This window comes from Tribolium madens, unplaced genomic scaffold (genome assembly GCF_015345945.1).
Source record: "Tribolium madens isolate multiple individuals breed KSU strain unplaced genomic scaffold, Tmad_KSU_1.1 Scaffold_7;HRSCAF=85;Tcas5.2_LG10, whole genome shotgun sequence".
Classification (NCBI taxonomy): domain Eukaryota; kingdom Metazoa; phylum Arthropoda; class Insecta; order Coleoptera; family Tenebrionidae; genus Tribolium; species Tribolium madens.
In genome coordinates, this window is record NW_025401050.1 from 1,511,649 (window position 1) to 1,525,923 (window position 14,275).

A 14,275-nucleotide genomic window follows, 5' to 3' on the forward strand; every position below is an offset into this window, starting at 1 on the left:
GCGACGTCGATTTTTTTTAAAGTTTAGAAAAATCGATCCTACTCTTGTCTAGAAGAGTAAAACTTTAGGACTATACGTTATAAATTTACATAATTTTAAATCAGTTCAATTGCTAACTCCAATTTTAATTTTGGTTAGTACGTGCGTTTATACAAACCTAATTGATTGTGATTTTCAACACGGAAAACTTTTAGAACTTTTTTTTAATCCATTTTAAAATTTGAACTTAGATACTTAGGCATGTATTTTGGGTGGATTTAATATAAAAATAGTGCAAAACTGTTGAATTCGTAAAGTGAAAAAGAACAAAACTACCTACTTAACCTGCTTGCATTTATTAATATTTACTTTAACAAACAAATACAATAACTTAAATATAACAGATATTAGGTTAATCAAAAATAAAACAGTAACAACTATTTGCTACAACTTGAAACAGACTCACTAACCTTGAACAATTTAATTAAATATGAAAACCTTTTCGATAAAGTGTCGACTAAGTGGCGCAATCTTTAACACATAAAGCCACCAAAAAAGATAAATTAAAATATGTATACTTTAAAGATAAAACAATAAATAATAAGAGAAACAAATCTTACTGGTAACCAAACATCACAGTACCTACATGCAATTTTAATCTTTTTTCTCCCTCCTCGGGTTATGCACTTCTACCATATCCATATCATCTTGTTTCATATCTTTATCACCCCATCCCCAGATACTGTCATCATGATGATGGTGATCTTTCTCTTCATTTTCAACCAATTCTTCAGCTACCAATTCGGTATCATTTCCGGTTCTCTTCTTTCTCTTATTAACCATGTCAAGCGACACAGTTTTTAAATCGTAAGCTTGTCCAATTTTCGACATCAGATCAAGAAAAGCCGTCGTAAAATTCATCCTGTAATTTCCTAATTCTGCAGCTTTGTAATCCCAAGGGAAGACATGGTGGTAGTTGTGCCATCCTTCACCGAAAGCAATGATAGAAACGCTCTTGTTTTCGGTGGCATTTATGTTTCTAGAAATTGAAATAAAGTGTTTTTTTTTTTAAAGAAATATTTAAGTAGCTTACTTGTCATAAGGTCTGTAACCCCAAATATGAGCTGCACTATTTACCAACCAAGTCCCATGAAGGGTTAGAATATATCTGAAGATGGCGACACTATAGAAACATACAGTGGGAGTTTCGTTCCAGAAATACCAAGGGATGATGGCAGGGTAAACGAAGGTTAGGATTGGCGCCAGGATTATGTAGTATCTAAAAAAAGTTAGTTAAATATTTGTGGATTTTAAAAATACTCACTGTTGAATAATATGTAGTACTAAGCGTTTTCTTGTTATTCGTGGGTAACATAAGTATTTATACTCTGATTATAAAAACGTTCACCACTTGAATCAACCCTTCTACATACATAATTACAAATTTAAAAAAAAATCAAAAATTGCCGAACGTTATAATAGAACTAGTTTGACAGTATCATCATATACGAGTAGCATAGACCCTATGTTATATTTGCAAAAAAAAATAATTTGAAAATAAAGAGTGGTTTTGATATAATAGGCAAAATTTTACATATTAAAACGTATTAAAAGTCACAGTGAATCTATACGGGGTGTTTCATTTTTATTGTTACAAATTTAAACAGGTGATAGAATATTAAATTTTAAGATAAAAGTTTTCTATGAACATGTATTGAAAAATACTATATAAGAGAGCTACACTCTGAAAGGGGTGCATGTATTAATGGATTTTGTCCAATATTTCAGAAATCAGTTTAGATAAAATTACAAAATTTGGTACAGTTGATTATCTTTATGTCAAATTTTTTAATCATGGGCGTCTTAAGTTGGGATGAAAAATTATTTGCCTAAACTGAGTTTTTTTTTTGCTAAAACAGATCAAAACTTACCAAATTAGATCGACAATGATAATACATTGTTGCCGTTTCAATTATCCTTGAACCTTTTTAGTATAAAATTTTGTTCAAAAAGGTCCAAAAATTACCAAATTAGATCGATAATTATGCTATTTTTGACATTTTCGAGAGTAAAAACATGTTTTTCAGCTAAAATCTTCTTTTTCGCAAAATTTCCCTAAAATAGGCCTCAAAATCACTAAATTTGATTCAAATTAGTGTTTTATTTTGGTCTGTTTTATTAGATTTATTTTGGTGACCTAAAAATCTACTTTTTTTCGAAAAATGTTATTCACAAGCAAAAAAACCATCAAGTTAGTGCACTTTTTAAAGCGTTTAACATGTTTTTGAGTTAAAAACTGTTTTTGAAAAATTTTAGTAAAAAGATTACCAAATTTGGTCGAACATAACATTATTTTTGTCTTTTTCATTTAAAAATGCACATTTCCTTTGCGACATTTTGCACAAGTAAGCCGAGTAATCTCCTAATTAGATAGGAAATGGCGTTTTTTGCTTATTTTTGGACAAAATCTTAATTGTTTTTGATCAAAACATGCCCAAAAATAAACTAGGCAAAAAATTGTACTATTATTTTTAGTCAAAACTGATTTTTTAACAAAATTTTGCTAAAATACCCAAATTAGGGGTCGAAAACGAAATTATTTTTGCGTTTTTCAAGTAAAATTTTACCCAAATGGGCCAAAAAATTATCAAATTAAGTTGAAAATGGGGGTTAGGATAAAAAACTCTAACCATATATTCTTGCCACTTTCAGCAACAAAATTTTAAATTCCATAGTTTTTCACAAAAAGAGTTCTTTCACGTTTTTTCAATACAACCTCATTAAAAATGCACCCCTTTCAGATTAGAAGTATTGAAAGTTCTGACAATGATAAAGTAGATCCAAAATTATTTGAAAACAAAGTCAAGTACTTTTATTAGTTTTTTTTAAATCAAACCTAGCGGGACTTAAATATTTTTACTATAAATATGTCGAAATCCAACACCGGAGGTTAAAATTTTGCACTTCATTGTATTAAGAGGAGAATTGTTTAGGATATTTTTATGGGTTTAAGCTCGGTAGCAAGCCATTTGGGGTTTACCAGAACGTGATGACACTCATAAAGTGAGTAACTCTGTTTCCATCTCAAGATGTGTATAAAAAAAATCATTTCCGAAATGGAACTGCATCTTTTTCTTTAAAAATGAATAATTGGCATTTTTAATTATTTTGAAATACTATTTTGGTGAATGAAAGAAAAGGTTAAATCTATCCTTCGGTGTATACATAATGAAAAAAATAATTAAGAAACCTCCCAAAATTTGAGGTACGTTTGGAAAACATCAAATTTTTCTATTTTCCTTCAATTAAAAAAAAAACTAAATGGAGAAAAATCTAATTCTCCATCCATCTGGACATTCTTTATAAGTTTGATAATTTCCAAGTTATCTTGACTTTTTTAGAATGGAAAAAATTTGTTACCTACTTTCCATAGTAGTTTTCGCATAGTTTGCAATGAAAATATTTTTCACTGAAAAATCGTCACGTTTTTTTTTCACAATTGTGTTATTTTTTTCGTATACTTAAATACAAACTAAATTCATTTAATATAAATTTGAATAACTTTTATTTTCGTTTTTTTTTCAATTTCGATAGCAATCTATACTAAAGTAGCTATGATTAATGAATTTCTCCCAATATCAAAATCGTTACTATAACTTGAAAACCATTAATTTATAAGTATAGGGAATATTAATGCAGATTGAAAGAGAATTCAATTCTTTTCCATTTAGTAGAGAACAAATTAGGGTGTTTTATTTTAAAAAAATGAGTTATGACTTATGAGTATTTGGAGCTTCCTAAACGTAACGTTAAATTTTGGGGTTTTTAATTATAAATCCACTACGAAAAAATCGGACCTTTCTCTGTTAAATGCCCAAATACGATTTTATAATAGTTAAAAATTACAAAGTTATTGATTTTTGAAGAGAAATTCAAAAATTTTCAAAAAAAATCAGAAATGGCTTAACTTAGGTATAGGGAAGGTCAATAATAACTTTTAAAGAATAATTCGGGGAATCTAAAAACGCAATAAAATCATTGCTTTTTATTTAAAATAGCAAAGTGATACCCACTTCCGGTACAACCGGAAATGCTGCAATCTTGAAAATATTTTTATTGAGCAGGGACCCGATTATGGTTACGGTCAGAATTCTCAATAGACTCAATACTTCTCATGTGGGGTTTAACCGGAAATAGTATAGTGTTACGAAATACTGAAAATGTGAAAGAAAAGGTATAAAAAAATAATTTAAAATTCAATTAAACCTCTTACGAACGAAAGAGAAATTTTACTTTTAGTTAAACGGATTGAACTAGAAAGCTTTAGGCACACATTTACCATACGTTTTCTATGTTTTAACAATTTTGAGTGCATTACAGAAAGTGAAATAGAAGACGTGTAAGTGAACTCATTGACTAATAATAATTTATTAAGTTAATTGCACTAATTAATAAAATCACATCTGTATACTAAAACGCCACGAAACGACTTTAATTTTTAATGGCAATTTATTCTATAATTATAATTAATTAATTGAAAGTGAAATTAGACAATATTAAGATAAGAACGAAAAATATTACTTATAAAAACATATTTCAGCTTGTATGCAACGTGAAAGTCAGTCATGCATGAATATGATGTCTCTTGTAAGAATTTACTTACTTTCTTTGAAATCGTACCACGGGATCAGCCGCCACATCGCTCATATCTACAGTTTTTCCCTTGACGAAGACATCCTTGTGTTTTTTAACAAGCAACCAGCCCATGTGTGAGAAAAAGAATCCTCGGTTGGAGTTATGAGGATCAGCGTCTGTGTCTGTGAATTTGTGATGGACGCGATGGTCTCGTACCCATTCGTAGATGTGATTTTGCAAAGCGACAGTTTGGCAAAAAGCCAAATAAATTCGTAAAGGCAGTTTTGCCTTGTATGTGCGATGGGCCCATAATCTGTGAGCTCCTGCTGTGACGCCAATTCCTGATGTGAGAAGAATAAAATATCCTGCAATGAATTTCTTGTTATTATAGTAAAAAAAAAAAAACTGTTATCGATTTATGCTAATATAATTTTTATACTACAACTTATATTGTCAAACGAAACTTTCTTCTATATATAAACAGAGTAGTGTGAAAAGTTTCTTCAATATTTTTTAATTAATTTATAAATTAGCAATTACTATTGAGACAAGTTTCCACTGGATATTATAGTCGACTTTCTTCACAAGACAGAAGATGTTTTAAAAAATTTGTGGTGAAATAGCTGTACAGTGTGCCCGAATAGGTGAAACGACTCTTAAAAAATTCACAATTTAAATTTTCATTTTTTGGGGTTTAGCTCTGCTTGGTTAAAGAGTAATTTCAAATATAATTTTAGTTTTATAAAATCTAGTATGCCCTGGAATTTTTTAAAGTGAAACTTTTATTCCATCGCCTACCAAATTTTTTCGTCCATCTATCGCATGTCGCATTACAGCCGGCCGCGAAGTAGGGGTAAAGTGAAAGGCGCTCGGCAGAGCAGCCAAAGCCAATATGGCGGCGCCCATGGCTTGCATCAGCTGAGCGTGTAGCATTGATATTCTTACTCATTCGTGCAAGTGCCCCTCGGTATTTGTGTGTTTTGATCAGTGGATTGATGTATTGATGTGTGTTGATCAGAAAAAAAGCTTCACTTGCATCGTGGTTTCTTTAAACCATAGCATCTTAATTTTTGGTAAAGTGTCTTTTATGTGGCAAATACGACGAAAAAATATTAAGAAAAGTTGTTTAGAATCAACAACTAGGCCCTTATACCAAGTTTCAAAATCGTCGCCCAACTATGATTTTTTAATTTTGTAAAAATTTGTAAATATAAAAAATGTTTACAATTTTTAATATCTTTTGTAAATTTTGTGTTTTTATTCATAGTAAAAAAATTGTTAAAAATTAAAAAAAATAATTTGTCAAATAAACATAAAAAAATAACTTGGCCGATGATTTTGAAATGTGGTATAGAGGTCTAGATGTTGATGTTTAATAACATTTCTTAATAACTTTTTGTCTTATTTGCTACATAAAAGGCACTTAATTCCATAGAAAAAAGTTTTTTTGAAAATTTCTAAGGCACACTTGATTTTTCAAAGCTAAAATTATGTTACAAATTAGTCTTTAACCATACAGGGCTAAACCACAAAAAATAAAAATTTTAATCGAGAATTTCTTATCTTTTACAAGAGTCGTTTCACCTATCTGAGGATACATTGTATATTCAATTTTTTTTTATTTGCTCGTTTAAACTTGTTTAAACTTAATAGCAAAAAATTTTATAACTTGTATTATTTAATACTAAAACTATGGACCAAGCGTAAAAGCAATGTGCCACAGAGGTCATTAAATATTATTATGACTTCTCGGCCGGAATATGGAGCTACAACAGGCCTGTGAACTATGCTTTTAGTTCATAAATAACCATTATCTAACTTATACTACATACATAATTTAGATAAATAACAATTTAATTGTTTTTGTTTATTTTTTAAAAGCGGCTTTTATTGCTAACTGTAACTAGTGAGTAATATTCACTTTTCTTATCAGTATTTTTTTTAAACTGGCAATTATAGGAAAGTCCAAATTTACACAACGTAGTTCATCAAAATCAAGACAGGTCTCCTTCAAAAATGTATTTTAAATTCAGTAGGTCTACAGGGTGTATCAAACATTAGTGATTTAGGTTAACTACCTCAAATTGGAACAATCTAGTTAGGTGTCAGTATTCACTAATTGAAATTCACTCCCAATTGTAAATTTATTTATTTCGGGGTACCGGTTTCGGCAATTAGGCCAAACAGAAATTAGACATATAACAGCTGTCTAACAAGAGTAAACAAACTAAGATCTTTTATACCAAATTGTTATTTTATTTTTTTCAAATATTTTATGTGTGATTGAGTGGAACCTAGGGCTCATGAAGGCTAAATGGCCGAAACCGGTACCCCAAAATAAATAAATTTACAATTGGGAGTGAATGTAATTTCGTGAATACTGACACCTTATTAGTGATTTAGTTTTGACAAATACAATCAAGTCTAGAAACAAATATACGATATGAATAGATTACAGATAAACAACAACGCAAGAATTAATAATATAATATATTTACAGTACCTAAAAAAAATTATTAGACACTAACTAGCTTGTTTTGTCACAATTAAAGAAAAAAATTGTACTAAACTTATTTTTAGTACACACTGAGTATAAGACTAAAGAAATCAACGCAGATAACGTTTCAGAACTATTCTGGCACTTTTATAGTAATTTGTTCTGCTAGATCTTGTTTTGCGTAACATAAACAAAAAATACTCAACGCTCAACCAAAACACATAGTCGACTTCCTGGACAAAATACCTTTCATTTGAAGTATCACAAAGAGGGTGATACCATTATTATTTTTTATTATTACCATTGTTATTACCATTATTACCATTGTTACAATTTTTAAAGGTATACTAAAAAGTTTTCCCCTGTAAGTAAAAATTGATCTGTCTCGAGATTTTTTTATTGTTGTTTATTTTATAATATCCAGGGTGGCTCGTTTTAAAAAATTACTCTGTATACAGGGCGTTAAAATGATCGTAAAATATTTAAGAAGGTAATAGTATGGACCAAAATAAACAAATAAGCTTTGTAGAGTTTAATTCGAAGAAGAAAATGTTGTATTCAACTCGTCTTTGTGTAAATCGGGTCGTTTATTCCACCTCGTGGATGATAAACCACGAGTGTTGACCTGGTTTAAAAATCTACTCGTGAAATTAAGCGTCCGATTTACACTCAAACTCGTCAAATAAGAGAATAAATTTAATCTTGAGAATGTAATGCAAGAGGCGACTGAAGGAAGCCGAGCATTTCTCTGGAAAGAAATGCATACAAAACTTTTCTTCCAACAGTTTAAATTAATGATAACTAAGAAAATCGTAACCTTGTCAAAATACAGGGGTTTCAGAACTCGCGGCCTAGAGAAAAATGTAAGAGAAGATAGAAATAATGTTAAAGAAATTCTACTTATAAAAATTTTGGAATTCTGGGAGTTTAAATTTTGCACTTTGACTCTATTTATTTCTGTTAGAAAAATAATTTTTCCAGTTTTTTTGCTACAGGCTATTAGAAGAGGAAACAAGAAAGCTGTATCCCAAATTGTAAATATGTTTAACGTTATTTTGTGGCTCATATTGGCAAAATTTTTGTACTTTTACTGAATAATTATAAAAAAATGTATACAAAATCATCAGTAGATAACACTAAATAGACATAAAAAAGGTCAAATGTCAAAAAACATGTCAAAATTTTTGACAGATAGAATTTTTATACATTTTTTTTCATGTACCTGGTATCTTATGTTATTTGAATTTTTTCTCTGTGGCGCAAGTTCTGAAACACTCTACATTGAGTTCATTCAAATGCAATTGTAAAAGTAAAAATTAGTATCAAGGAGTTTGTTTATGTCAAAAGATTCATTTCATTCAATTCCAGTTAATTTTAAGAATAAAAATTGGTTTAATAATTTTAATTTAATTTAAATTTACTACAACAATGGTTTAAGATTTGTGTCAAAACACAATTTTCCCTCTATTTGCGTCAATATGCTCCAATTTATAAATTATTACTTGAACAAAGAATACTTACCCCACAGAAGAGTTTTCCATTGTGCTTGAGCAATAGCATAATATAACCCATAAATACCAGCAATATGCAAGTATATAAAAATGAAAACATTTCTCCATACGATCTGCCATCTGTATTGGGGCACAGACAATCTGCTTGAAATTTGGGGTTTTACTGGCGGCAATACATCTTGCAGTCCTGGTTTACTAATTATCTGTACTGGTTCAGCTGAATTAGTTTCGGCCAGAAATAACGCTGAATTTCCTAGCAAATTCGGAGCCATCGTTCTAAAAAATTAAATAATTGTTGTTCAAATTGTTGATTTAAAAAAAAAGTGTCAAGTGTCTATTGAACCAAAAAGTATTCACTGACATAGATTTGTAAATGTAAATGCAAAAATGTGTGCCAATCTTACTTCCTTTTAGATGAATGGTACACGCTACACATTATTTTTGATACACGGCGAAGGAGGTCACCAGATGAAGAAAGTCTCGCACCCAGTTTTTCTGATTAGTTTAGAGGCTGTAGTTAAATTTGCCATTGTATACTTTCCAAATTAAAGCAGCCTTAATTATTTTATACTTGTCTACTGTTTGTATCTTTCTGTTATTAGTGCAGACTTTCTTTTATTGTGGTTTTATAAGCATGTAAAAGCTTGAAAATAGTACTTAGAGTTATCATAACATTAACAAAAAAAAACAAATTTGTTATTCTAATTTAAAAGGGAAATAGCAAATGCTATTTTGTTTATTTTTTATGTTTTCATGACTTGGTTTTACCAAATTTTATTTTTAAAGACTTCAATGTCTTATATATAAAAACTTTTTTTAACTTGCCAAATAAATCTCAATTTTAGAAAATTTACGGCTGTTTTACAATTTTCTCCTATTAAACACATTCCTTGAAACACAATGAAGCAAACTCTAATGTGCTGTGTAAATTACTCTTACCACTTAATTAAAAAATTTATATTTATACTTTAATTTTCATTTCACAATTAATATCAAACAACTTTCAGTTTTAAATAGGTATTGTTTTAAGATTAATAAATTAGATATTAAGAAAATTTTATTTAACTACAATGATCTTTTCAAAGTGTCAATTATAAACAAAAAACATAAATTATGAATTGTCATTATATGGTAAACTTTGTACACAAAAAAATCGAAACTAATTATTTTTTGGTGTTCTAGCCATCAGTTTTTTCACAGTTTAAGTAAAAAGTATAGTATTTTAACATTCCTTTCTTCACTTCACTTGAAAGAAACTGTTTCAAAAAATTTTACTTATAACTCTATCTTTTTCAATATGAGCAATTTTTACAAAAGTTGAATACAAATTTACACTAAGATTATTTTTGACATGGTTTTGAATTTTTAAAAAAGATTCTTTTCTAGTAATTCTAGTGTTGTGAAGATTATTTTTTATTTTAAAATAAAATTAAAACCAAAAATGAAGCATAAAAAATAAGTACAAACAAAATATAAATTACGTAAAAAATACTCACTGTCTGAAAATGTTTTCTTTATTTCACGTTTATGTTCACGAAGAAAGTATTGCCAGAATTTTTTTTAACTATCTAGAAAAGAGCAAATGAGTGATTTACTGACAATTTGAAAATTAAAGTGCCCGTTGTAGCCACATTAATATAGACTGCAAGATGTGATAAAAGAACAATGGGTAATATTCATAAATCGTAAGTAGGTAAATGATTCGATTATGTATAAAAATTTGAAGAGGCTAATAAATTTTGCAAGAAGATTTAATTATTTTTGAAGGTTTTCAATTAGCAACTTTGATACTTAAATGAATAAAACATCACATTTTTAAGAATTTGTTAGCGTTTATAAATGGTGCTAGCAACTATTCACTCTTTACTTATTCATAATTACCCTGCCAGAAATAAATATTTTTTTTTCAAATTTTTCAACCTATAAACAAATTCCAATGTGCCTGCGATAACAATAACCCAAACTTATATAAGCTCGATTACAAAAACGCCTCAGCCTCTACTATTTTTAAAAATAATACAATCAATACTTTTTGAAACAACGTTGCACAATTTATTGTTATCTATTTTTAGGCACAGATGCGCAATCAATGCTGTTACCTGTTTTACCTGAACACAATGTATATTGTGGAACACTATTTATTATTTATCACTAACTTTTGTTTTTAGAAAATTTGAAAAGTAAGTGAAATATGCTGTGAAAAGAAAAACATTTGCATACATTTTATCTAAAACGATAAAATTGATTGACGTTCAAATTCAAAATAAAACAAGTATTGAAATATTTTTTAGAAATAATGAAGTTATTGCTTGGGGCGTTTTTTATAATCCAGTCTGTTAAAAAAACTTACTACGTGGATTTTAAAAATAATATAACATAAATTTTTTGAAAAGAAAATTTGTAACAAATTCAAATTTTTCAAAAAACGTTTTCTAAAGCAAGACCCCGGATGCAAATTTTTGAAAATTATTTATCTCAACGAGTTACTCAGCCTTTTGCTCGCAATTTTTAGAAGTTTTTTAGCTCCCTTAGAAAGCATTTTCGGACATAAGTCCAGAGCAACTTTTTCTTATATTAATTTAAGGAATCACACCCCGAAATCTTTTAACGTTTTTGTTTTAGAGAGCCTGTATATATTTTTTATTTATTTTTTATTTCGTATGTTGCTGTTAATATATGCTTTTCTATAAAATACGTCGTCAATCACAACGTATTTTATAAGTACCTACTTACATAAAATATATGTCTTGGTATTTTGTCAAATTTGGCAATATTTTGACAAATTTTTTTTATAACAAGTTTTATAGTTTAAAACTTTTGTTGTTTTCATAGCTATTGTAAACTATTATCAGTTATTAAAAAAATTGACCTAATGTCGCCTTAAGTTCACATACAACCTTGAAAACAGTGATAATCTGATAATAAATAATGGTTTATTTCTGTTTACAATTAAGCACTGTATTAATGTTTTCAAAATTTATAATTTTAGTGAATATAGAAAATAAAATATTTAAATTTTATTTGAACGTTTTTAACTAATGGAAATAGGACCACAAATCTCCTGAATTTCAATGAGATGTTTTAAATCTGGCTTTTATTTTTAAAATGTTTTAAAAATAAGTGCACACAGTGGTTAAATTAGGATTTGTTTAAGCAATAAATATTTTTATGTTGAAAATACAAATTCATTTTTAACAACCTAAAATATTCCCAATATTGCTATCTTTTTTTTTAAATAATTATCAAATAGGTATGTTTTTACTTTTAAATTTGTAAATGCAAATTACAAATTTGCATAATTTTACATTATACAGGGTCACTGGTAAGTAAAGATCTAACTAAATATTTTAAAAACAGTTTTTCAGATTGCAATGAAATTTTGGTACAAAAAGGCTAAAAGTATTTTTTTAATAGCACGAGGTGTCAAATTTAACATGTCCAAAAAAAATGCAAACAAAATATTACAAGCAGTTTAAATGTTTTATTCCAAAATTAATTTTCATTTATCCCGTTATAAAAAAGGATCAAACTAGCTTATGATTTAAAACATTTCTTAAGACTATTTTATATAAAAAAAATGTTGTTTCAAAAATAATAAAAATAATATTAAAACTGATCGTTTATTTTTTTAAATAATTTAATACTAATAGATAGTACTCACAGTTAAGATAAACACACTTGTAAAAAATGCACACTTATGCCAGACTGATAATTTGCAACGAACGGCAAAACATACACCATCGAAATGCAAGTATAACTTTCTTCCGACAGCTATATAACATTGAACTTGAAGCCGCCAAAGGTACTTGCTATTCGTAGTTTCTTCTATCTTTCTTCAAAGGAATGCTTTTTTTACCAACGTCACTCAAGTGAATGTGTGCTTTTTGTTGCTTTCCTTGTCCATTGTTAAGACCAGAAACTGGGTAATCTTCGTCACTAGGTGAAGACGAGGCGGGACTTGATTTCCGATCATGAAATTTCTCCTGTAATTGAACTCTTAATTTGTGTCAAGAACATCTTACCACTTTCGCAAAGGTTCATATAACTTTAATGAACGTTGGTAATATTTACTCGGTACTGTGTATTGTCTTTTATTTATTTTCAAAACGTCTCAATGTCGGTTATGGTTCATAAGAAAAGTAAAATTAACTAATTTCTTGAAAGTATTTCTAATTACTAAGTATACGTGCTGATGTGCAACTACGAGTAGATGATTTATTTTCTATTTCAAAACTTTATTTTTATTTAAGAGTTTTAAAGCTTAGAAAATTTGCTTGATGCAATATTATTGTTATTTTTATTGTTTCCTTAGGTGGAAAAAAAATACTAAAGCTTTTTTAGTTCAAAACGAAACAATAAACCTACTACATCTTAGTAACAAAATGTTCTCTTAAAAGATACAAGGTGTTAATGAAAACATTGTTATTTATACAGGGTGCGACAGAACTCGCGCCCAAGAGAAAACTGCCATATAAAGTAAGATACCAGGAACATGCAAAAATGTTAAAAAAATTTATCTATAAAAATTTCGAAGTTATGTGCGTTTAAAGTTTGCACTTTGACTCTATTTATTTCTGTTGAAAAAATACTTTTCAAGTTTTTTTTTGCTACAGGTTACTAGTAGAGGAAACGAGGAAGCTGTATCCTAAATTGTAACTCTGTTCAATGTTATTTGTGGCTTTTATTGGCAAAATTTTTGTCCCTTTACTAAATAATTGTAAAAAAAACATATACAAGATCATGAGTATCATTTAATAGACATAAAAAATGTCAAATGTCAAAAAATAAATGTCAAAATTTTTTGCCAGATAGAATTTTTTAAACATTTCTTTCATGTTCCTGGTATCTTACCTTACTTGAAAATTTTCTCTGGGGCGCGGGTTCTGGCGCACCTTTATAAATTGGAAGGTAATTATCCAATTAATTTTAAGATTATAAATGACTATAATGATTTAAAAATAAAAGAAATTTGCAAAAATTTTTAAGTTAAATATTTTTTTAAATTTTTGTCGACTGTCAATAAAAAATACCACTTAGCCCTACCTAAAAAAAATCCACTTATCCCTACCTAAAAAATGATCCACTTATCTATTACTAATTGGTGTGGTGAACAAATATACCGGGTGTCTCAGGCAGGCTTGAATATGAGAAATTAACATGGGAAATTAGTTTTTATTTTTTTTTCCGGATGTAGAAGTAACAGAAACCAAAATCTGATTAATGGAGCTTGTAGTGCTCCATTTGTACAAAAACTGCTCTGGAAAATTCGAAATTTAAATTTGCCGGGTTAGACTTACTAAGAAACGAACTAAAAAAGGCCGTTTTAATTCTTCAATAAAAAGTATTTTATTCAATCTTCTATGTTAAAAATGATTTTTATTTACTCTGCCAGTTTGTCGGCCTGTGCTTCTTTATATACCTTTTGAAGTCAGCATTTCCATAGTAACAAAACACTTTGTTTATATTAGTATTAATTAATCTCAGTGCACTTCTCATTGGTTTATTTTTAGCGTTCTTTTTAAATAAAACACAAACACAACGTATGTTTTATTCAAGGAATATTTACACACTTTAAATAATTATTTGTTTGGAAAATATGCTACACATATTTCTAATACCAAACAAATACTAAATCCAAAAAAATTTATTACAA

The 14,275-nt window shown here is 28.4% G+C and overlaps 1 protein-coding gene across 2 annotated transcripts; it reads right to left on the reverse strand.

Moving 5' to 3' along the window:
• Positions 1–319: 319 nt before the first annotated feature.
• Positions 320–12,491, reverse strand: LOC123009901 (acyl-CoA Delta-9 desaturase-like). Of its 2 annotated transcripts, none has more exons than XM_044406468.1 (5): positions 12,284–12,491; positions 8,633–8,898; positions 4,643–4,979; positions 1,073–1,258; positions 320–1,018 (listed from the first exon to the last, which is right to left on the reverse strand). In XM_044406468.1, the coding sequence occupies exons 2-5, from the start codon at positions 8,892–8,894 to the stop codon at positions 634–636; spliced, it is 1,170 nt and encodes a 389-aa protein (XP_044262403.1). In that variant the 5' UTR covers positions 8,895–8,898; positions 12,284–12,491; the 3' UTR covers positions 320–633. The 2 variants fall into 2 exon arrangements, with proteins under 2 accessions (XP_044262403.1, XP_044262404.1); XM_044406469.1 differs by lacking the exon at positions 12,284–12,491 and adding an exon at positions 10,119–10,272.
• Between the last annotated feature and the right edge of the window lie 1,784 nt (positions 12,492–14,275).